Source organism: Squalius cephalus, assembly GCF_949319135.1.
Source record: "Squalius cephalus genome assembly, chromosome: 15".
In the NCBI taxonomy this organism is placed as follows: Eukaryota; Metazoa; Chordata; class Actinopteri; order Cypriniformes; family Leuciscidae; genus Squalius; species Squalius cephalus.
The window spans coordinates 33,072,069-33,095,780 of NC_137136.1; the positions used below are offsets into that span (position 1 = coordinate 33,072,069).

Below are 23,712 nucleotides of genomic sequence, written 5' to 3' on the forward strand. Positions count from 1 at the left end.
CCGATTAAGATTCATGACCATAATCATATTATTTCGCTGTATGCTGATGACATTATTTTATTTAGATCACTTTGATATGTCAATAACTGGTATAATTAAGGAATTTGATCGCTTTAGTAGCTTATCGGGATACAAGATAAACTGGACCAAATCTGCTTTAATGCCAATTAACAATGTTAAAGGGATAGTTCGGCCAAAAATGATATTTAACCCATGATTTACTCACCCTCAAGCCGTTCGAGATGCATATGTCAATCATTTTTCAGACGAACACATTTTCAGTTATTTTAGAAAATGTCTTAGATCTTTCAGTGGTTATAATGTCAAGTTATGGGGTCCACCTCCTTCAAGTCCCAAAATGTGCATGCATCCTTCACAAAAGTAATCCATCCGGGGAAAATCAGGGGGATAAACGAAGGCCTTCTGAGGGTAATCCGTGCAGTTTTGTCGTAAAAATATACATATTTAAAACTTTATAAAAGAAAATATCTTGATTCCGGCAACGGTCGACGCGCAAGATATTTTCTTTTATAAAGTTTTAAATATGTATATTTTTATGTCAAAACCGCACGGATTACCCTCAGAAGGCCTTCGTTTATCCCCCTGGAGCCGGATGGATTACTTTTGTGAAGGATGCATGCACATTTTGGGACTTGAAGGAGGTGGACCCCATAGCTTCACATTATAACCACTGAAAGATCTAAGACATTTTCTAAAATAACTGAAAATGTGTTCGTCTGAAAAATGATTGACATATGCATCTCGAACGGCTTGAGGGTGAGTAAATCATGGGTTTAATATCATTTTTGGCCGAACTATCCCTTTAAGGTTAATTATCCTATCCCCTCATTCATTCCTATTAAAGATTCTTTCATCTATTTGTGTATTACCATATATAAAAACATCCATAAGATTGCCTGGGACAATTTTAATAACATTCTAGGCAAGATCAAGAGTGATACTCAAAGATGGAATAATCTTAAAGTCTCTCTTCAAGGTCGAATCTCCACAGTCAAAATTAATTTGTTACCTCGTCTTAATTTTTTTCTTTTTTCTATGCTGCCGCTTTCCCCCCCTCCAGGTTACTTTAAGGAGATCAATTCCATACTTTCCCAGTTTGTCTGGAATGGTAAACGACCCAGAATAAAACTTGCCACATTCAGGAGGATTGGCTGTGCCAAATTTTTAATTATATTATTGGTCGTTCCAACTTAAGGTTCTTCATATTTGGGTTGATCCTCAATCCAAAGTTTCATGGAGAGAAATTGAAGCTGACAAGGTTAAACCACATAGGCTCCAAGATTTTCTATTTGCTGGTACAGGAAATAAATATAAGTATAAATTCGGCCCGGTTGTGGCCAATTCTATTAGGGTCTGGAAAACGTCTGATGGGAGGACCTTTGAAATATGTAACAACACACCCTTATGGCACAACTTTAATTTTTTTTGTGGAAATCGGCCATTTGTCCAGCCTTGGTCTTCACTGGGCATAAACACATGCAGCGACTTATATGATAACCAGGGACTTTCTATTAAATCTATTTGGATTCGTGAATTATCCGATTTTAATTTATCTGTGTACTGGGAGAGGGTGTGGTCTATTCTAATCTTAACTTCTAAAAATTTGTCTCATCGTCTTATCCATTTCAAAGTCATCCATAGAGCATACATAACTCCTTATAAGAGGTTCAAAATGAAACCGCAATCAACCTATAACTGCCATATCTGCAACACTGTATCATCAGGTACGTTTCTTCATATGTTTTGGGAGTGTCCAGTTGTTGTCAGCCTATGGGCTAATGTAAACTTGGCTTTGTCCTCCTTACTCTACAACTTGATTATAAGTCTAATCCAGGTTTATGTCGTTCTGACTCCTGTTAAAGTTGCAAAAGAGAATGTTGTTTGCTGGGTTTACAGCTGCAAAGAAGACAATAATACAGAACTGGTTTACTCCGCACATGTGTGCAAAAACATATTGGATTCGTAGCCTCCATAAAATAGTGACTTGTGAATGTACAACAGCACGAATTAACAAGGCTAAACCTAGTACCATTGATGCATGGCAATATGTTTTTCTTCCAACATATTGGACTATATAAAGGAATGACTATATAAATTTTTTCTATCTTTATTTATTTTATTTTATTTTTTCCTCCTCCTTTCATATTGTTAAAATTATTGATAATATGTCTGTTGCTCCCCCTTCCCTGTCTGTTTGTTTGAATGGATGTTATTTTGTTATTTCTAAAGACAATAGAAATTACAGGTTGAGAGTGTTTTTGCTGTTTGCGAATGTTCATTGGAACCATGGCGAGATGTTTTTTTGCTGACATGTACCTGGATTAAAAAACGGTTTGTCTTTATTGAATTGGCTCGTGCATTTTGTTTCGGGCTTCAGAAATGTGGCGTAATTTCCAGTAAGGGTGGATTTTTGCAGTGCATTGTGGGATTTTTTAGGGAGCATGTGCACTTGAAGGATTTTGCGATTGAGACAGTCCTAATAATGGCCGACTCCCTGATCAGTGTCTTGACCACTGAACTATTGAGCTGATTGAGAGACACACCAGAGAATGTCTAATAAGGAGAGAACTTCCACTCTCAGTAAACTTCCGGCTTCTGAACTGGTTGCAGTTCCACTCTGGCTCCATATGAGGGCGCTCACAGGACGAGTGCAGAATGAATGGAGGTCTATGGTGCTATACCCCTCAAAATCCACTTTTCTCAGGATATAATTTTTTGTCTAGTAATTTGAATGTTGTATTCAAAAGGAGATGCAAAGAAATTACACATTGCTGGGTGTTAGATTTTTTAGAGTCACTTATTTGCTTTAAAGTCTTTTAAAATGTCAATGACGTCACACACATCGTACGACCAGAGATACTGCTTTACGGCAATCCTTCAGTCACTTTGGTGCTTTCGCGCTCTGCACTTTCTTTTCTCTCGAGGCATCGACAACACAGCTGACACAGGTAAACACACAACACAGCTGACACAGGTAAACACACAACACAGCTGACACAGGTAAACACACAACACAGCTGACACAGGTAAACACACAACACAGCTGACACAGGTAAACACACAACACAGCTGACACAGGTAAACACACAACACAGCTGACACAGGTAAACACACGTGCTAGAAGAGTTTCTGTTTTGTATGTTTCTGGTCCCGCTTCGGATGCCACGATGCCATCAAGCGGTATCTCTGGTCGTAATCAGCCCTTCACTGACCAATCAGTGTTCATTAGCAGAATGCTAGCATGTTATGGGCAACAACAACTCAACCTGTAAGAAATCGAAAGGACATACGTACTCGTTCATTCAACTTTCGACCTATAACCCATGTTGAACTTGCAAAACCTACAATCAAATCTGAGATTTCTCAACCGCAATCGGGTGAAAGAGACAAATTTTGCCGTCTAGCTTCATAGACTCCCATTCATTTTGCACTCATGGGCGATCGCCCCCAGTGGAGCTCTGGTGGAACTACAACCAAAATTCGGTACAATAGGACTTAATAGGGAGTGGCCAGGCTCTCCGTAGACGGGCTCTGGACACACCCTAAGAGAACAAAGGCAAACAGGAACTAAACAGGAAACGCTGAAACAAGTGAAACAGAAAATACACTTCAAAACAAAAGTCCATAAAACCAGACAAAGAAACAGAAAACCCCTGAACCCGTAACACTAGCCATATGTTCATACTTTTAAACTGAATAAATTCAAATAAGTGTATTTTGAAAATCAAAAAGTAAAATTAAACGATGCAAATAGTTTATAATAAGCAATGCTATGATATATTTTGAGTGCAGAAATCTTACCTGTTTCATTTATATATGACTGACAAACATGCATCACATTAAGTTTATTAGTTTGTTTGGGTTAAAACTGTGTAAACCGAATGAATAGCAAGTTTATATGCAATTCAAATACATACATCTTAAATTCAGGCTTACATTTTTTGTGTATTATTATTATTATTATTATTATTATTTTAATTATTACTACTCTTATTATTGTTGTTAGCATTACATCAGACATCGTGCTCTTTAGAGTTCAGAATCTGTTGTCGATTGCAGCTGATAGCGAAAGCAGACCGGAGGGGTTTGACTTTACTAACAGCTCGATGTTGCTTGACTTGCAGGTGTTGAACCCCATGGGCTGGGACGCGTTCGGGCTGCCGGCTGAGAACGCTGCCATCGAGCGAGACCTGGACCCAGAGGCGTGGACCAAAAGGTGCCGTTTCTCCACTCGATTAGTCACAGCCCTCACTGACGTTCAACTACACACACAACTACACACACATAACGATCCGTCACACGGGTTCCTCACCAGCTCTTATTGTGTGTCCTCCAGTAACATGGAGTCCATGCGGAAGCAGCTGGACAGCCTGGGGCTCTGCTTTAATTGGGAACGGGTGAGTGAGCGGAGGTGGATGAACACACACTCAACAGATGTGGGAACTGACCTGTGTTAACTTCGCTGGCGTTCATCATTGCATCAGTTCACATCAGGAGTTTTTCCTCAGACACACATTCCCACACTTGAGTTACAGAGGCCATGCTGTATTTTGAGCACTAAAGGGCATTGTTAGTCACCATGTGTATCACAGCTGTATTTATTAATTTCTTACAATAGCCACAACATCATCATCGTTCTGAATCCGATCTGGATTGTAGTCTGAGACAAAAAATGTGGTTTTCTTGCTCAAAATGTTGCTTTTTTTAATGAAAATTACCCAAATTCAAGTGTTGATTTAAAAAAGAATGCAAGAAGCTAGAATAAAACAGTTTTTATAGTTTAAAAGCAGAGGGTCTGTTCTTTCTTTTTGATGTATTGTGTGTTCTAGGGGCCAAAAACATTTTGTAAAATGATCATAAATGGTGGCGGTGGCTGGCAACTTTTTTCAATAACACTGGCGGGGAAAGAGTTAAAGTGTGATACTGATGTTCATTCGCCAACTCTACAGATAAAGCACAAAGAATTTACAACATTTCTAGTACAATCTAGTTCTCATTATAATGCGATGTATATGGCAGATTGGCACTGTTTATCGCAGTTTATCGTTTATGATCAAAGTGGTGCTTTTTCGAAGCCATAACGAGAAACAACTTTAAATAAAACATAGGTCTACTGTTATGAAAATATGAGAACAAAATAACACTGCTGTATTATTAATATGAGCAGTGATTTCTGAAACAGAAATAGCCAATTTAAACAGAATGTAACCGTCTAAAATAACCCATAGTCAGTAATGTCGGGCATTGCATTTGAGCTGAAACTGAAGAGTGAATGGACGGTCGGTAAACTGAAGCGCTTTGCTTGCTGGTTAATATTCTCAACCAAACACGTCCTTTATGAGATTAATCAGATAAAGACAACATCAAAGTAATCTTACAACTTACATCTGCACAAAAGGACGCGAATGCGCACATTAACTTGACCATGCTAGTCTGATGTGTAACACGTGAACATGCTGAAAAACTAAAGCAGAGAATTTACAACATTCTAATCTATTACAATCATGTTCTCATTATATATGTACACTCACCTAAAGGATTATTAGGAACACCTGTTCAATTTCTCATTAATGCAATTATCTAATCAACCAATCACATGGCAGTTGCTTCAATGCATTTAGGGGTGTGGTCCTGGTCAAGACAATCTCCTGAACTCCAAACTGAATGTCAGAATGGGAAAGAAAGGTGATTTAAGCAATTTTGAGCGTGGCATGGTTGTTGGTGCCAGACGGGCCGGTCTGAGTATTTCACAATCTGCTCAGTTACTGGGATTTTCACGCACAACCATTTCTAGGGTTTACAAAGAATGGTGTGAAAAGGGAAAAACATCCAGTATGCGGCAGTCCTGTGGGCGAAAATGTCTTGTTGATGCTAGAGGTCAGAGGAGAATGGGCCGACTGATTCAAGCTGATAGAAGAGCAACTTTGACTGAAATAACCACTCGTTACAACCGAGGTATGCAGCAAAGCATTTGTGAAGCCACAACACGCACAACCTTGAGGCGGATGGGCTACAACAGCAGAAGACCCCACCGGGTACCACTCATCTCCACTACAAATAGGAAAAAGAGGCTACAATTTGCACGAGCTCACCAAAATTGGACAGTTGAAGACTGGAAAAATGTTGCCTGGTCTGATGAGTCTCGATTTCTGTTGAGACATTCAGATGGTAGAGTCAGAATTTGGCGTAAACAGAATGAGAACATGGATCCATCATGCCTTGTTACCACTGTGCAGGCTGGTGGTGGTGTAATGGTGTGGGGGATGTTTTCTTGGCACACTTTAGGCCCCTTAGTGCCAATTGGGCATTGTTTAAATGCCACGGCCTACCTGAGCATTGCCATCCCTTTATGACCACCATGTACCCATCCTCTGATGGCTACTTCCAGCAGGATAATGCACCATGTCACAAAGCTTGAATCATTTCAAATTGGTTTCTTGAACATGACAATGAGTTCACTGTACTAAAATGGCCCCCACAGTCACCAGATCTCAACCCAATAGAGCATCTTTGGGATGTGGTGGAACGGGAGCTTCGTGCCCTGGATGTGCATCCCACAAATCTCCATCAACTGCAAGATGCTATCCTATCAATATGGGCCAACATTTCTAAAGAATGCTTTCAGCACCTTGTTGAATCAATGCCACGTAGAATTAAGGCAGTTCTGAAGGCGAAAGGGGGTCAAACACAGTATTAGTATGGTGTTCCTAATAATACTTTACGTGAGTGTATATTGGCGCTACACATCTTGCGCTAACTGCATTTCATGATCAAAGTGTTTCCAGGTATCACTGCCTTTCAAATCCAGTTTCCCTTTATTTCGCCGGTCTGGAAGGCGTGCTGTCTAACGCTAACCAATCAGACCTCAGGTACCGCCCATAATGCCTCAATAATCAATCAGAAAAATTGACAAATATATTTTTTAAAGTCAGGGCGATGATCGTTTTCATGATCGATCGTCGCTGTCACATCCGAGTACTCGAGGACTCAATCCCTAGTATTGACCAATCGGGTTTATCATTTATTAATAAAAGGGCCTTTAGAATTGATTGTTTTGTGCTAATGTATTTAATGACAAAATAAAAGCCATAAATAGTTTAAGCCATAAACAAATCTCTCCTGTACATCAGGATTTAAACCCAGAGCATTTGTGCCGGTTCACAGCAGGATTGAGCTGGACTGTATCTGTAGCGAAGCTGATCTGATGAGCAGATCTGAGCTGGTGCCAGACGTGACACTCGGAGTTCAGTTTTATCTAATCGGATTAGAGAATGTCTTCTTAATGCTTTTAGAGTTTGTTAAGTGATGCAGACTCTGGCTGTCTAAAGCTCAAGACTGCTTGGGTTTAGTCACATTACCATAGAGACCAGACCGAAAAAGAGATTATCATCAAAGTGGACATTGGGCTCTTCTTCAGCTCTTGGTGACCTCTATTCTTCCGGCCCAAATACTCAATTTGGGACGAGTCTAGACTGCAGAGTCTTTATGGTTTCAGACTGATTTCCCAGTTTTTGTAATATTTTGTGACACTACACTCTTCTATATAGAAGATGTTCTTATACCAGAAAATTGCCTGAACAGTTACTTACCGGTATTTTTGAAAAGGTCTTGTTCACACATGATCTCTAAACGGTAATTTACCGGTAAAGACTGTATGTGTGAAAGGCGCTCGTGAAATAACTCAAAAGGTTAGGAAGTATGGGAGTTATTGTAGTGGCAAGTGTTAAACAACCCAAAACTCCTTTATATTTGAGCTCTGCTCAATCTGGAGTTTCTAGATAAACGAAAAGAGATTCATAAATACACATTTGCATGTAGCCTATTTGTAAAAGCCTCTTTGGTATAAATTAGTTTTTGACTATAAGACAAATTTCAAGCATTTATCCCTTTAAATCCCAAAGGTTTTCATAGTTTTTATCCAGACCTTTTGCTACTAGTGGATTGTATCTCTATGGCTCGGTCTGATGATTAATTCAGATTTGTATTTTCACTGATCCATTACAATTATCACTAACCCTAAAACAAAATGATACATTTTACTTTTAGAAATATCGTGTTTTTTTTGTATGTTTGTTGAAAACGTATTGTTTTGCTCTGTATATTGTCTTTTTGCTCTGCCTTCCGTCTATGGGTTGGATTTTTTAAATATTTTTATATTGGTTTATTGTGGTTTTATATTGAAATGACTTCTTTCTTTGAATGTGGTTTTGTCTAATCTTTTGACAGGAGATCACAACCTGTCTGCCTGATTATTATAAGTGGACCCAATATCTGTTCCTCAAGCTGTTTGAGGCTGGACTGGCCTATCAGAAAGAGGTGAGTTGGTGTTTCATCTACGGTTGAGAAACACACTCTTGTTTATGTCTGGTGTGGTGAACTGCACCATTCATGTTTCTATTGTTCTCTCTCGACAAACCTTTCACGCTTCTGCTGGTTATGAGACCTAATCTTCATTATTCTTTGGTTTTATTCAGCCATTATTAGCCTTTATTCTGACATTACATGGCTTGCCCATCAACACCACTTTCATCCCACTATACATTAATAGACCTGTTATCTGAAGTCTTTCTAGAAAACAAAAAAGCATTTTCTTGGGCCCTTCTGTGAAATCTTTCCCCCAACCAATTAGATTAAGAAATAGAAAAGTTTCTGGCGCAACAAGTGCATTAAAGCTACAATTAGCATCAAGCTACATAACACAAGATTAATATTGCGCTTTTACACAAAACTCACTTTAAACAACAATTGAGTGTGTGTAAAAACTTCCGATTGTTATCTAATGTGGATTTTAGTCATAATGGTTTTGAAATATGTTACATTTAGCATTGTATAACCAGTTAATTGTTATACCCGCTTAGCATTTATAATGTAAACATCCATTATTGATTTGAAAATACTCCAAATCGCATGAAAATCACACACAAATCATATACTATTGTAATCGTGTGTTTATTAGCTCCTTGTTTCACGTGTAGAAATGTTTCTTTGGGAGTGAGGAAGTTTACAGGGCATCTTCAGTCAGTATTTCTCCAAATATGCAGACTTTTGGACTAAGGGCCCTAATGGACGTTGTTCAGTGCAGCTGTGTGAACAAATAAACCGTGACTGAATATGAGTGTGTGTTTTTATTCTATTCAAAATATCACAAGTTATAGATGGATTATTTTGCTCTCCTGACATAAATTAAGAAATTACTGTCATGGACCCGAGTTTTATCATAAACAGTGGTCAAATATCGAAGCTGGAGTCTTTAATCTTTCTGATGATGCTCAGTTTATCCAGATCAAGTAAGAGTGTGATGTTTTAACGTTCAGTGAACGTTGAACAACAATAATCGTCTGCGATGCGCTGCTGATATTTTTTTATGATGTTTTTAAGGAGTTAATCATCAGTAAGTAATGTTTAAGGCAAGTAATATTTAAAAAAAAAAAGTTTTAATGATAAATGATAAAACAATACACTTATGTTCAAAAGTTTCTTATCACTATGATATTTTCTATGTAAAGAAACTGACACTTTTATTCAGCAAGGATGCATTAAGTTAAAGACATTTGTGTTACAAGAGGTTTCTATTTCAAAGAAATGCTGTACTTTTGAAAAATTACATGTTGCGGATTCCACCAAATATGAAGCAGCACATCTGTTTCCAACACTGATATTAATCAGAAATGTTTCTTGAGCAACACATCAGCATATTAGAGTGATTTCTGAAGGAAAGTAATGATGCTGAAAATCCAGCTTTGATCACAGGAATAAATTAAATGTTACTATTTTCACATAGAAATCAGTTATTTTAAATTGTAATAATATTTCACAGTATTACTGTTTTTTTATCAAATAAATGCAGCCATGATGAGCAGAACAGACTTTTTTCAAAAATATAAAAAAATCTTACTGATCCCAAACTTTGATCCCTGTGGTTCCTGCGATAGGACACCTGTGTGAATTTGTGGAGAAATTACTTCATACATCCGCTAAAAATCACACTGACACCAGCTGATTAAAACCCATTGTCCCAAATGATGCATACAAGTCCATTTTAGTGAATAGAAAAGATCTTGCAGCATCTTTTACAGATTCCATTTGGTTTAATATTAGCATCTAACGAAATGACATTTTATTTTCCTGGGGCCCTGTGCGCAGGCGCTGGTGAACTGGGACCCCGTGGATCAGACGGTTCTGGCAGATGAACAGGTGGATGAAAGCGGTCGCTCGTGGAGGTCTGGAGCTCCCGTGGAACAGAAGCTTCTAAAGCAGTGGTTCATCAAAACCACAAACTATGCCAAGGTACGACAGCCTGAAGCGGTCTGAACCTAGAAACACACTCTATACTTTGGTGTGTAATGTTGCTGTTTGAGCATGAAAAAGCTCTGCAAAATTACAAAGATATTCTCTATATCAGTGTCAGTGTTTCTGAACTCTCTGAAACGCCTCCATTGTAGTCTTGAGTTTCTTCCGGGAACGAACACGTCACAATATTCCTCATTTAAATAATTCATATGCAGAATAAAGGGGCGGGGCCTGGTTGAGTTAGTTAGTAGTGTGTTGAAACTGGCGGTTATGGTAAGGGGCGGGACATTTCCCAAACACACTCGAAGCACTCGACCAATCACAACACACTTCTCCAGACGACCAATCAGAGCACAGTGTGCTTTTCAGAAGGAGGGGCTTCATAGAGACAGGAACTAAACAGAGCGTTACTGACAGACTGGGAAGAGAGGAGATTAAACAATGGAGAATACGGGGAAAATAACGCGTTTATTGAACATTCAAGCATGAAAACCAGTTCTAGTTGAGCCCAAAACCAAAAAAGGGCATACTAGGCCCATTCAAGAAGCTTTGATGGAAAATTAAAAAAGTCAATAAATATACAATTTTATATTTTATTTAATTTTCTTCTGTAAATTAAAAGAGTGATTCGCAAATGAAACATGACTATGGTTTGAAGCCAGTTTTGAGTTTTCTTTGTGGTGAATTGGTCAGTTCATAAATTAGTCAGAATTGTTTATTGATGGAGATGGATAAAAGGGTTAAAAATAAAGCAGGCTCTAAACGGGAAAAAGGAGAAACAACCGAATATATTGACGTGGCGGAGACGGTAATGGAAATAAGGGCGATGCCGGGAAATAAAACGAAGCAGTAGCTAGCTCTGGTTTATGCGGAATGAGCTGAACGATTTTAGAGAAGAAATTAATCAGAAATTGAAAGACTTCTCAGGCGAACTGCAAACCACGAACACCAGAGTGAGGGAAGCAGAACAACGCATAGCTGACATAGAAGAATGGAATATAGCGGCAAGTGACGCTCTCCTTGAGGTGTTGGAGAGTTAAGATGCTCTGCAAACAAAGTTAAGCTCGCTCTAGACGGAACAACCTCGTATATACGGAGTCTCGGACGGATCCGAGGGAAGCCACCTAGAGTTTGTGACGAGGCTTATAAAGTCGGAGCTTGGCCTGTTGTTCACGGAAACGGAGACTGGAATACAGCGCTGCCACAAAGCACTCGCACCAAAGCCTCCCCGCGATGCACAACCCAGATCGCTGGTTCTTTGCTTCTAAGAGTTTAAAGAATTGTGCCATATCAAAGCTGAACGCAAACAAGGCACCAGGCACAGATGGTTGTCCGTCTGAATGGTACAAAATATTTAGACCCCAAGTAACACCTATATTGCTTAAATGCTTTGTTCATATTAAAGGGATGGTTCGGAGTAAAATCAACCTAGGGTCCTTTGCACCATGACCTCGAGCCAAACACCCCCCAGAAGCCTTTTTTCCCTTGGTTGAACATTATTAAAGTTAGAGCTTATTTAGAGATATCAGCCGGATGGCTTAGTGCCGGTGCTAATGCCTCCAATTTGTATCTCGTAAATTACCCCACTAATAATGCTCAGAATGGGACCAATCTTCTACAGTAGTACAAATAGGTTCTGTACTCATAAAACGAGGCATTGGAAAGTTTGTAAGTACATCAGGAGTTTACTTAAATAACACTTGCCTGACGGCTAATGCTACCTCTAACCCGGACATCGATGTCACTTCACTGGTTTGAGAAAAGCACGTAAAAGTCCTGCAGAAAGCGATGCATATGGATGTAGTTTAAAAATGTTCAACCAAGGGAAAAAAGGCTTCTGGGGGGGTGTTTGGCTCGAGGTCATGGTGCAAAGGACCCTAGGTTGATTTTACTCCGAACCATCCCTTTAAGAACAGGTGAAATCCCACAGTCATGGAGAGAAGCGGTAATTTCAATTATTCCAAAGGAAGGGAAAGATAAGAAGGAATGCAGTTCATATAGACCGATATCAGTCCTAAATGTGGACTATAAATTATTTGCTTCAATCTTAGAGGTTATCATCCCTGAGTTGGTGGATCTTGATCAAACTGGCTTTATACAAAACAGGCAAACACAGGATAATATTAGGAGAGCATTGCAAGTAATGAGTCATATTGTAACAAAAAATATAAGCGCAATGTTGATGAGTCTAGATGCTGAGAAAGCATTCGACTCTGTTGGATGGGATTACTTGTATCAAGTATTGGCAAGATTCGGGTTAAATGATAATTTTATTCAGTGTATTAAAGCGTTATATTCCTCACCAGTAGCTAGGATACAAATTAATGGTCACTTGTCTGAAACAATCCATTTGGAAAGAGGAACACGTCAGGGCCGGCTCTGTTTGCCCTGTTCATTGAGCCTTTGGCCCAAGCAATAAGAGAGGGATCTTGATTAAAGGAGATGAACATAAGATCACAAATCTAAAGTCTAGTATTCCTAAATTGATGACCCTTTTAAAAACATATAATTTATATTCTGGGTATAAAATAAATATCCAAAAAACTCAAACCCTTATTTATAATTTTAGACCCAATCTGCATATAAGAAGGCAATATGATTTCAATTGGAAATCTCGATCAATAAAATATTTGGGGAGAAATCTAACAAAAGATATATCGAAACTCTTTGAAAGTAATTATGGACCTGTTAATAAGGAGGAAACATCTGATATCTCTAAATGGACCCTGCTCCCATTAGATATGAGTAATCGAATAGAAATAATTAAAATGAACATGCTACCACGGATGCTTTATCTTTTTCAATCACTGCCTCCGGAACTATTGGAAAAACATTTTAATGAATGGGATGGTATGATTTCAAGGTTTGTCTGGAATGGTAGAAGACCTAGAATTAGGTTTAAAACTTTGCAGTTGACAAAAGAAAAGGGAGGGAGAGCTCTGCCATGTCTTCAGGACTATTATTATGCATTGCTGCTCAATTGAAACCCTTAGTAAGTTGGTATATACCAAGCTATGAATCAAGATGGAAAACCCTAGAAGTTTCACAGATAGACACACCTATACAGTCGATACTTGGAAATAAAAATCTAGCTGAAAGTAGCTATAACAGATTGAGTACTTGGACTGTATTTTCATTGAGGGTATGGTTTAGAGTATTGAAGAAACTGCAATTAGAGGAACAAGCTGGAGTTTTACGTTGGATAGCATTTGACCCAGGTTTTGAGTCGGCTAGGGTAGAGGAGAGATTTAAGCAATGGGTTTGGAGAGGTATCACATCTCACTGTTCAGTCATCTCTAATGGGAAATGACAGAGTTATCAGGCACTTTCAAATACATTTGGACCAGAAAAGCAGGATTTTTATAGATATTTGCAGGTCAGAGATTATTTGAACAAAAAAATGAAAAGTTCATTGACGGAAGATTATCATTTAATTATAATATTTTCAAATGCGTACACAGCAAAAGGCTGGTTTCAAGATTGTATGGAAGTATGCAAGCATCCAAGGACCATTCCTCAATATACAATGGGAGAAAGAGTCTGACTCACAAATAACAGATGAAGACTGGACAGATATATGTTTGATACAGGCAATACCACAAACTCAAGATCCTGGAGGGAATTTGGATGGAAGAATTTGGCACGATTTTTTTATAACTCCCAAATTAACAGCACTACACACAGGCACACAGAGCCGTGGCTTTTGCTGGAGGCAATGTGAGACCCCGATGGCTAATCATTACCATAGTTTCTGGGCCTGCCCAAAAATAAAATTGTTTTGGCAAGAAGTAGTGGCAGAGATTGGGAAAATAATGGGAGTAGAGGATGATTTTTTTCGTTCACTACATTATATTTAGGTAAAATACCAGAAAATGTTTTAGACAAGGATAAATACTTAGTAGGAAATTAATAACCCGTAAATGGTTGCAGGTTGACCCTCCAACAAAGGATCAATGACTAGGGATTGTAAATGAAATATACAGGATGTAGAGACTTACATTTATATTAAGGCTCAAATCTGAAAAATGTAACAAGTATTGGGGAAAATGGATTTATGTAGTAAAGTGTGATATTGTATATCAAGATGTTGGAAATATGTTGTGTACTGATATTGTAGCATCCATGATAACTTTGTGTTCTTTGTTCCAATAAAAAAAAAAAAAAAAATGTTCATTGATCAATTAGTTTGAATTTGAATTATTTCATTTATTTTAAACTCCTAATCCAGCATTCACAAACCACCAGAAAGTCTGTGGAAAAGTCAAAGGTTAAAAAGGTAAAACAACAAAAGGGAAATTACAATCTACAATGTTTTTTTCAAGGAGTTCATAATAATTCAGAACAGCATGTATTCTAATGAGACATTCAGATTTGGCAATCATATTATCTCAATTACAACAAAGTACTTTAGTACGAATCCAAATGAACATGTCGACCATTTATTATTGTACAATATCTGCTCTAGGAAAGCTGGCGAGAGTGCACTCGATCTTAATTATACTTCCTCTATTAAAAAAATAAATAAATAATCCACCCACACAATAACTGGTTAAAAGTCCTGTGAGTCTAAACCATTTGAAGCACTCAAGCTCTCACGGAGGAGGCCTGTCTGTGCTGAGGATCTGAAAGCTTATGAGACCCTCGAGTCCAAACGTTCATGTTTACAAGATGCCCGTACATGAACGCCACTACGACGTGGCGACTGTCAGTTAAAGAATCATGTTGGAAGCCAAAAGGAATTGGTCATAAATAAGTTTATATTGTGAACGTAGGCTGTGAAATTCAGTTTTGTGTTCTGCTAATGAACAATAAAGCTTGCCAGAAAATATATAACTCATTTAGCCAGTTCATACAACAACAACAGACCCATGCGACTAAATGTCCCATTATTCTCTATGGCAGCACTAAATAGATAAATGACATAATGCTGCAGTTGCACACCTAATGCACATCATTTGTTGTTCATTTTCTTGCAATAACACTATAAAGCTTCCAGTCTTTGTGAGTAAGTGCAAGAAGGGAAAAAGGAATGTGTCCATATTTTTTGGACCAAAGGGCAGCATTAGTTCAGGTTAGTCCCGCATGAAACGACCCTGAAACGACCCATCTGAGGTGTGAGCGACTGCTGGTTCGTCTCGTCCTCCATCTCTGATTGTACTGGGATTGAGAGCCTGAGAGTTCTGAACCCACTTTTTTTTTGCTCTTATGTGTATATACTAGTGCTGCATCCAAAACAGAAGTTTTGTTTACATACTATATGTGTGTGTACAATTAGTTTGTATAAATACACACATATGCATGTATACATTTAAGAATATTTGCATGTATATACTGCATTTATACATAATTTATATTTATATATAAATAAATAAATAATTCTTAAATATATACATGCATGTGTGTGTATTCATATATACAAAATAATTATACACTCTGCACACACATATGAACTTTTATTTTGTGATTTATATATATTATATATACACTCACCTAAAGGATTATTAGGAACACCTGTTCAATTTCTCATTAATGCAATTATCTAATCAACCAATCACATGGCAGTTGCTTCAATGCATTTAGGGGTGTGGTCCTGGTCAAGACAATCTCCTGAACTCCAAACTGAATGTCAGAATGGGAACGAAAGGTGATTTAAGCAATTTTGAGCGTGGCATGGTTGTTGGTGCCAGACGGGCCGGTCTGAGTATTTCACAATCTGCTCAGTTACTGGGATTTTCACGCACAACCATTTCTAGGGTTTACAAAGAATGGTGTGAAAAGGGAAAAACATCCAGTATGCGGCAGTCCTGTGGGCGAAAATGCCTTGTTGATGCTAGAGGTCAGAGGAGAATGGGCCGACTGATTCAAGCTGATAGAAGAGCAACTTTGACTGAAATAACCACTCGTTACAACCGAGGTATGCAGCAAAGCATTTGTGAAGCCACAACACGCACAACCTTGAGGCGGATGGGCTACAACAGCAGAAGACCCCACCGGGTACCACTCATCTCCACTACAAATAGGAAAAAGAGGCTACAATTTGCACGAGCTCACCAAAATTGGACAGTTGAAGACTGGAAAAATGTTGCCTGGTCTGATGAGTCTCTATTTCTGTTGAGACATTCAGATGGTAGAGTCAGAATTTGGCGTAAACAGAATGAGAACATGGATCCATCATGCCTTGTTACCACTGTGCAGGCTGGTGGTGGTGGTGTAATGGTGTGGGGCAGGGCTATTCAATTAGTTCCATTCGAGGCCCGCATTATCAAATCGAAAAGTTGAGGTGGGCCGGTGGGTTGGTTTGGGGGTTTAGCTTATTTATTGAAACATAGCAGTTTCAATAAATAAGTTAAAGTAACCCTGGTATTTACTTGGAAATGTGGTAGCCTACCCAACAGTATGCAAATATATAAAACCATAATAAATAAAAAAAACTTGATAATTTACAGCTGTGTACAACTATTTTCCTTGGAACAAATAAATTATTTATACAAACTTATACAGTAGCTGTTGGTGAGAAATAATAATTATTTTATTTATAATTGTTATGCTTAAATGAAAATATTCTGACAGTGAGACTTGATAACCACAGGCTACTCACTCCCACTGTATAAAAAATGCCTAAACACAAGTTAAAAACTATACGCACCTTTACAAAGAAACTGACATAATTTCATAACATGCATTAATTATATATTCCTCTACCCATCTAATAAAACTAATGCAATATAAATCACTATATTTACTATTATACTATATAATATTATAGTATATATATATATTTACTATATTTATTTATTACTACATAGTATTCAATATTAATATTGCACATTTCTGCCCAACCATGGTAAATTACTACAGTACATTCATGGTAAATGTTTGTAAGGGTGATTAGGGGATTTAAAGTCTTCTAATTTTGTTCATGCCACAATGTTTCTCCTGCTTTCCTCATCAGTCTTGTTGGGAATGTTGAGGCTGTTTCATCCGATTTAATGCTAATTAAATCATCGAGTGATTTGTGGTTTGTAACAGAGAGGTTTCTGTCGAACTGATTGTTGCAACGCTGTTTAACATAGTGTCCGGGACCGGGAGTAAACGCAACTCGTGCTGGGCCGTGTTGAAACAACTAGTGAAACAACTGAAAACAGCGCTATTTGTTGTTACTGTACTGGCCGAGAAACCGCTTCAGATGATTCAGTGACGGAGCGGTCCGAATGAATCCGAATAGTTTTAGACTATTGATGATTCATTCACGAATAATTGGTAGCCTATCGCTGGTTCAGTCGACATAAATTCGGGACACATATAATAACTGCTGAAATATTCGCACGTAAAACGTTTCTCAGGTTAATCGGAGCGAGTATCAAACTGAATTAGCCGCACCGCCAGGAAAAGAGGAGGAGGGAGGTTGGTGCCGTCGGGCCACACGGAGATGATTGGCGGGCCGCATTTGGCCCGGGGGCCGCCAATTGAATGGCCCTGGTGTGGGGGATGTTTTCTTGGCACACTTTAGGCCCCTTAGTGCCAATTGGGCATCGTTTAAATGCCACGGCCTACCTGAGCATTGTTTCTGACCATGTCCATCCCTTTATGACCACCATGTACCCATCCTCTGATGGCTACTTCCAGCAGGATAATGCACCATGTCACAAAGCTCGAATCATTTCAAATTGGTTTCTTGAACATGACAATGAGTTCACTGTACTAAAATGGCCCCCACAGTCACCAGATCTCAACCCAATAGAGCATCTTTGGGATGTGGTGGAACGGGAGCTTCGTGCCCTGGATGTGCATCCCACAAATCTCCATCAACTGCAAGATGCTATCCTATCAATATGGGCCAACATTTCTAAAGAATGCTTTCAGCACCTTGTTGAATCAATGCCACGTAGAATTAAGGCAGTTCTGAAGGCGAAAGGGGGTCAAACACAGTATTAGTATGGTGTTCCTAATAATCCTTTAGGTGAGTGTAGATTATGTGTAATTATTGCTATTATGTAAGTCCACTAGAGGCAAGCTTGACGAACCCAAGTGCAGTTTTATTAACATTAAACTGAACGAAATACTAAATAACAGTGATGGGACGGTTTAAACGCAGTTTTCAAAGCACTATTGTTCACACACTGTACCGATGCTTGTGTCGAAATGACAGTACCACGTGATTAATGACGTTTGAAGCTTCGACTCGAGACAACAATTGGCGCTTTGCGACCTCATGCATAAAAAGGGAAATGATTATGGAGGAGGCATTATTTAAATGATTTAACACCACACTTCCCTATAACAAATTTATATTTTTTACTATAATTATGATCACATACTTGTATATTTTATATTATTGATCAATATGTGAATCTGTTGACCAGGCTACACATAACACAAGTTGTGGTCTCATTGGCAGAGATTGATTTAGATGAGATTAGATAGAACTGTATTGATCCCACTCTTTTATGTGTCACGGTTGTTAGGTCACGTGCCTTTTCTGCTCCGCTGTGATTTGTTAGATGTGGTGGAGAAAACATGTGTGACCACCAGATGTCGCTAATATGTGTTAAAAGCTTCGAGCAATGAACCTTTTTTCGGCACAATTTGATTAAAACACCTCAAATGCTTCAGAAAGCCTTGGTTTCCCATCACTACTAAATAAACAAAGACTTGACTTGACTTGACCATAAACCGAAACATAAACTCACCAACAATGGTTACAGGGAACAAAGCTAGACCTGATGACAATGGAAACATGAGAGCTGTTTACACACAGAGACTAATGACTAAACAAGGAACACCTGTGAACAATCAAGATGATCAACCAGTAAGAAAATGACACATAAGACTCAGGAAACACGATCACAGGAGGGCAAGGAATCACAGGACAAGAAACCAGGAAACATGACTGTGAGAATGACAAAATAAAATACATGAAACTTAAACTTGAAAAAAAAACCACAACACAGATGTGACAACTCGGGTCCATTAAATTATATTATTAAATATATTTTTTTTTATTAATGTATTAGTAAATGTTGAAATAAACATTTTAATAAGATATAAATAATAAATGCTTATGCAGTATTTTTCAACTGATGTTAACAAAATATTGTAAAGTGTCACCAGTTGTACTGTAAAACATTTATAAATGTGTGGTTTTGACAGGTAAAAACTATGAATTACCATATAATTTACTTAAATTTGTGGTGGTTATCGGTATGTTTTAAGGTAAAAAGCATCTGATGTATTAACATTGAATCACTTAATATAATATATACGGTTATAACTTGTAAAATATACAGGCGTCAATTTACCATCCTGCAATACCAGAAACATATCAGTATTTTTTACAGTGAATTTCAGGCTGCCAGTTTACTTTTAATTTAATAGTATATTTTTTATTTAATTTAGCAAAGTAAATATTAGTTAGTAATATTAGTTATACTAGTTAGATCAATAAAATTATTTTGACACAGACACATGTTAAAACATGTTATGAAATTAATAATACCTAACAACACTTAAGAAATGCTAATATGCTAGAAATGCCTATGTGGGCTGATTTGATTACTTAGAGATCTTATAAGGTTAGTGATCTAATTGGGTATAAAAACAGATTATTGGGAACTAATTTGAAATGGTTACTTGGGAGTCTAATGAGATTAAATGGGGTCTGAAGTAGAGCTGTACGATTCTCCTGTGCCTATTAAACCTTTGACGAAATCACAGCGGGAGATTCAGATCTGTGTTTGCGCTGCTGCCGATCCAGAGAGAGCAGTTGTCATGTATAGGTATGAAACAGCTTCACAAACCGTCTTTTAAACCACACAGTATCTTTATTTCTGTGGTACAATAAATCAGTTTATTACAGAAGTGTTGGGATATAAACACTGATATCTACGGAAGCGATCGAAATAGTGCAAATGACCTTTTTAAAAGCATCTTGATGCTTCAAATAATGCTTGTATCAATTACACCATCACACCAGTAGGTGGCGACAACTGTGTTAAAAGATGTATTATTCGTCATTGAATCATTTATTTATTAAAAGCACTGATTCATCCAGTAAGAAAACAAGTATTTATGAGTGAGTCATTGAATCATTCATTCAGTTTTTTAAATAATTCATTGAAATTATTTTATCATTTTTAAATTGACTCTATAAATGATCATTTTTGTCTGAGCCTTTTGTAAATTACATGTTATTTTGTTTAGTTCATAATCGTGGGAGAATCACAATCTCTATATTAAACCAAAAAAACTGTGATTCTCAATTTGTCCAGGATCGTGCAGCTCTTGTCTGAAGTGGTCTAATACGGTCTGTCAGAGATTACATTTGTTTTCCTTTCTTCATCTGACTTTCTGTCGTACAATAAGACCTTCAAGCCTCAAGCTTTAAAATGGTTTCATACTTTCAGGCAGGCTTTGTCTAGCCAACATCAAAGTGTGTCATCAGACTTTATCTATCTAATTAACAACATGCTATGTTTGTGTATTGTGTTATTAGCTTAGCAACATGCAATCGGGAAACTATTGAAATCAGTCACAAGTCGAGTCTCCTGTCATACACTAACACTACATTGTTTTTGTGTCTAGTTGCATCAATTTGGTTAAGTAAAGGAGGCTGCTTTAGATGGCAGTTGTCTGTGTTGGCAGCTCAGTGCGCGTGTGTGTGTTAATTCACTCTCTGTCTCTGTCGGATGTGTTGAAATGGCACAGCATGTTCCTGCGATTCACATAGACTCTCATTTTCTCAGTAGTGGAGGTGTGTGTGTGTGTATCTGCATAACTGTGCTGTCCATTTAAAGTAAAAAAAAAAAAAAAAAGTACAACAATTATGTCGTGTAAAGTAACATATTTTCCTTCCACCTTTCATAAATGTGAGTGTACACATCTTTATCATTATTTTCAAAACTGTTTTAATTATATTGCTAAAATTATCATGAATTTTAAATTCATAAATATCATTTATGTTTTGGCAAGTTGCACACTCCTGACAACCTGAGCTAACCTTGCCTTGTCAAATTATCAGATTTTTCAAGATATTTGTTGGCCTTGACACACATTCAGGAGGGTTGTCATGATATCATTTAATATATATATATTGCATGTTGGTTGCATCACATGGCAGACAAAAAATTACCAAATATGTATACTATTTTAACAAAACTGCTTATATCTTTTTCTAAGAACTAATAATAAATGACTAACCAAACTTTTAAATAAGATTTTTCTTATTAAAGAATTTTATTCTTTTAAGGATTTTTTCCCCCCTTTGTGATATCATGACAGTTATGCCCAGATATTTTTGTCTGCATCACACAATGCATATTTAAATAAATTAATAGCACAATTGCATCAAACCCTATTGCTTAAGGGTTGTTCAAAGCCCAAAATATGCAATTTAACAACCGTCCACAACAACTTCTCAGCAACACCCCTGGCATCTTCCCACAACTCGCTCGCGTCATGCCGTGAGTTTTGCTCAGGCAAACTGCACTCATATTTTCACATCCAGTTCATTAAAGCACTCTCTCAATCAGCCCTGACTGTGCAGTCATGAATCATGTATGCAAATAGTTCTGTCTGCACTAAAGCGGATCGCCAAACACTTGCTACCTTGCATCACTTTTTCCACTGTTTAAGAGATTTGTGCGTTGCCATGGATACTCTATAAATGGCTTCAGAAATGTTCTCTATAGCCTTGTTGAACTAGGTTTTATTTGAAAACATGGACGGGTTTGAATAGAGAGATGTAGCCTTTGGTTCGGCTCTCCTGCAGTGCTTGGCTCTTTGAGCGTTTTGTTTGCCTCTTACACCTCGCACTGTGTCCAAGTCAGATCTAAGCGTGTTTGCAGACTGAATCCTGGCAGGCCTGTTTGGCTGATAAAATCCTCTTCTGCAGTGCATGCTGTGAGAAACCAAAGCACAAATTACATGGGCATCTTTGGTGAGCATTTTTTGGGTCCTTGTATCTGTCATTACTTACTACTACTTTTTTTTATTATTACTTAAAGGGATAGTTCACCCAAAAATGAAAATTCTGTCAGTAATTACTCACCCTCATGTTGTTCAACCCCGTAAGACTTTCGTTCATCTTCGGAACACAAATTAAGATATTTTTGATTAAATCTGAGAGCTGGATCACTCCTCCATAGGCTTCTAAGGGACTGAAACTTGCTGGCCCAGAAAATGTATTAAAGACATCGTTAATATAGTCCAAGTGACTCCAGTGGCTCAATCTTAAGTTTATAAAGCGACGAGAATACTTTTTGTGCGCAAAACCAAACAAAAATAACGACTTTATTCCACTTTTCATTTCCTTCCCTCTGGGCCTCGGGTCTTTTCACGTAGTGTTTAAGCGTAGCGCGTCTGTGTTGTACGTCACACGCATCACAAACATGACCCGTCGGCCAATAGTGAGCCTACGTGGTGACGTGCAACACAGACGCGCTACGCTTAAACACTACGTGAAAAGACCCGAGGCCCAGAGGGAAGGAAATGAAAAGTGGAATAAAGTCGTTATTTTTGTTTGTTTTTGCGCACAAAAAGTATTCTCGTCGCTTTATATACTTAAGATTGAGCCACTGTAGTCACTTGGACTATATTAACGATCTCTTTAATAACTTTTCTGGGCCAGCAAGTTTCAGTCCCTTAGAAGCCTATGGAGGAGTGATCCAGCTCTCAGATTTAATCAAAAATATCTTAATTTGTGTTCCGAAGATGAACAAAAGTCTTACGGGGTTGAACAACATGAGGGTGAGTAATTACTGACAGAATTTTCATTTTTGGGTGAACTATCCCTTTAAGTGGGCGGCTCCTTTAAGGCTTGTCAGTAAACGTCAGTATCTATATTGCTTAAATTATCATGAATTTTAAATTAATAAATATCATTTATGTCTCGTTGAGTTGCACCACGACATTTGACAACCTGAGCTAACCTTGCCTTGTCAAATTCAGTTTTTTCAAGATATTTGTTGGCCTTGACACACATTTGGGAGGGTTGTCATGATATTTAAATATATATACTGTATATATTTGACATGTTGGTTGCATCACGTGGCAGACAATAAATACCAATATTTATAGTATTTTAACAATTTTTTAAGAACTAATAATAAAAAACTAGCCAAATTTATTAATAAGATTTTTTCGAATTAAAGAAAAATGTTATGATTGGCTAACGTCATTGCATGGGAGACTATATCAACGTTTACTCGCTATTGCGTGTGACTAAGGGTACGTTTACACGACAACGTTATACTTAAAACTGAGAGTTTTCCGTGTATTTTGTCAAATCGATCCCCATTCACACGGATCCACGAAAACGACTGAAACGCTGTATTCTGCTGCCAGGCCAGTAGATGGCGATGAAACACTATAGACTGAACACGTAATACGCATGTGCATGACGTC

General features: G+C 37.9%; 1 protein-coding gene across 1 annotated transcript in view; it reads left to right on the top strand.

Annotated features, from left to right (window-relative positions):
- Positions 1 to 23,712, top strand: part of lars2 (leucyl-tRNA synthetase 2, mitochondrial) — a 131,641-nt gene that overhangs the window by 43,246 nt on the left and 64,683 nt on the right. Inside the window, exons 4-7 of the mRNA XM_079894226.1 lie at positions 4,146 to 4,237; positions 4,358 to 4,418; positions 8,248 to 8,337; positions 10,165 to 10,308. Coding sequence (XP_079750352.1) covers positions 4,146 to 4,237; positions 4,358 to 4,418; positions 8,248 to 8,337; positions 10,165 to 10,308 — 387 coding nt within the window. The remainder of the gene's footprint in view (positions 1 to 4,145; positions 4,238 to 4,357; positions 4,419 to 8,247; positions 8,338 to 10,164; positions 10,309 to 23,712) is intronic.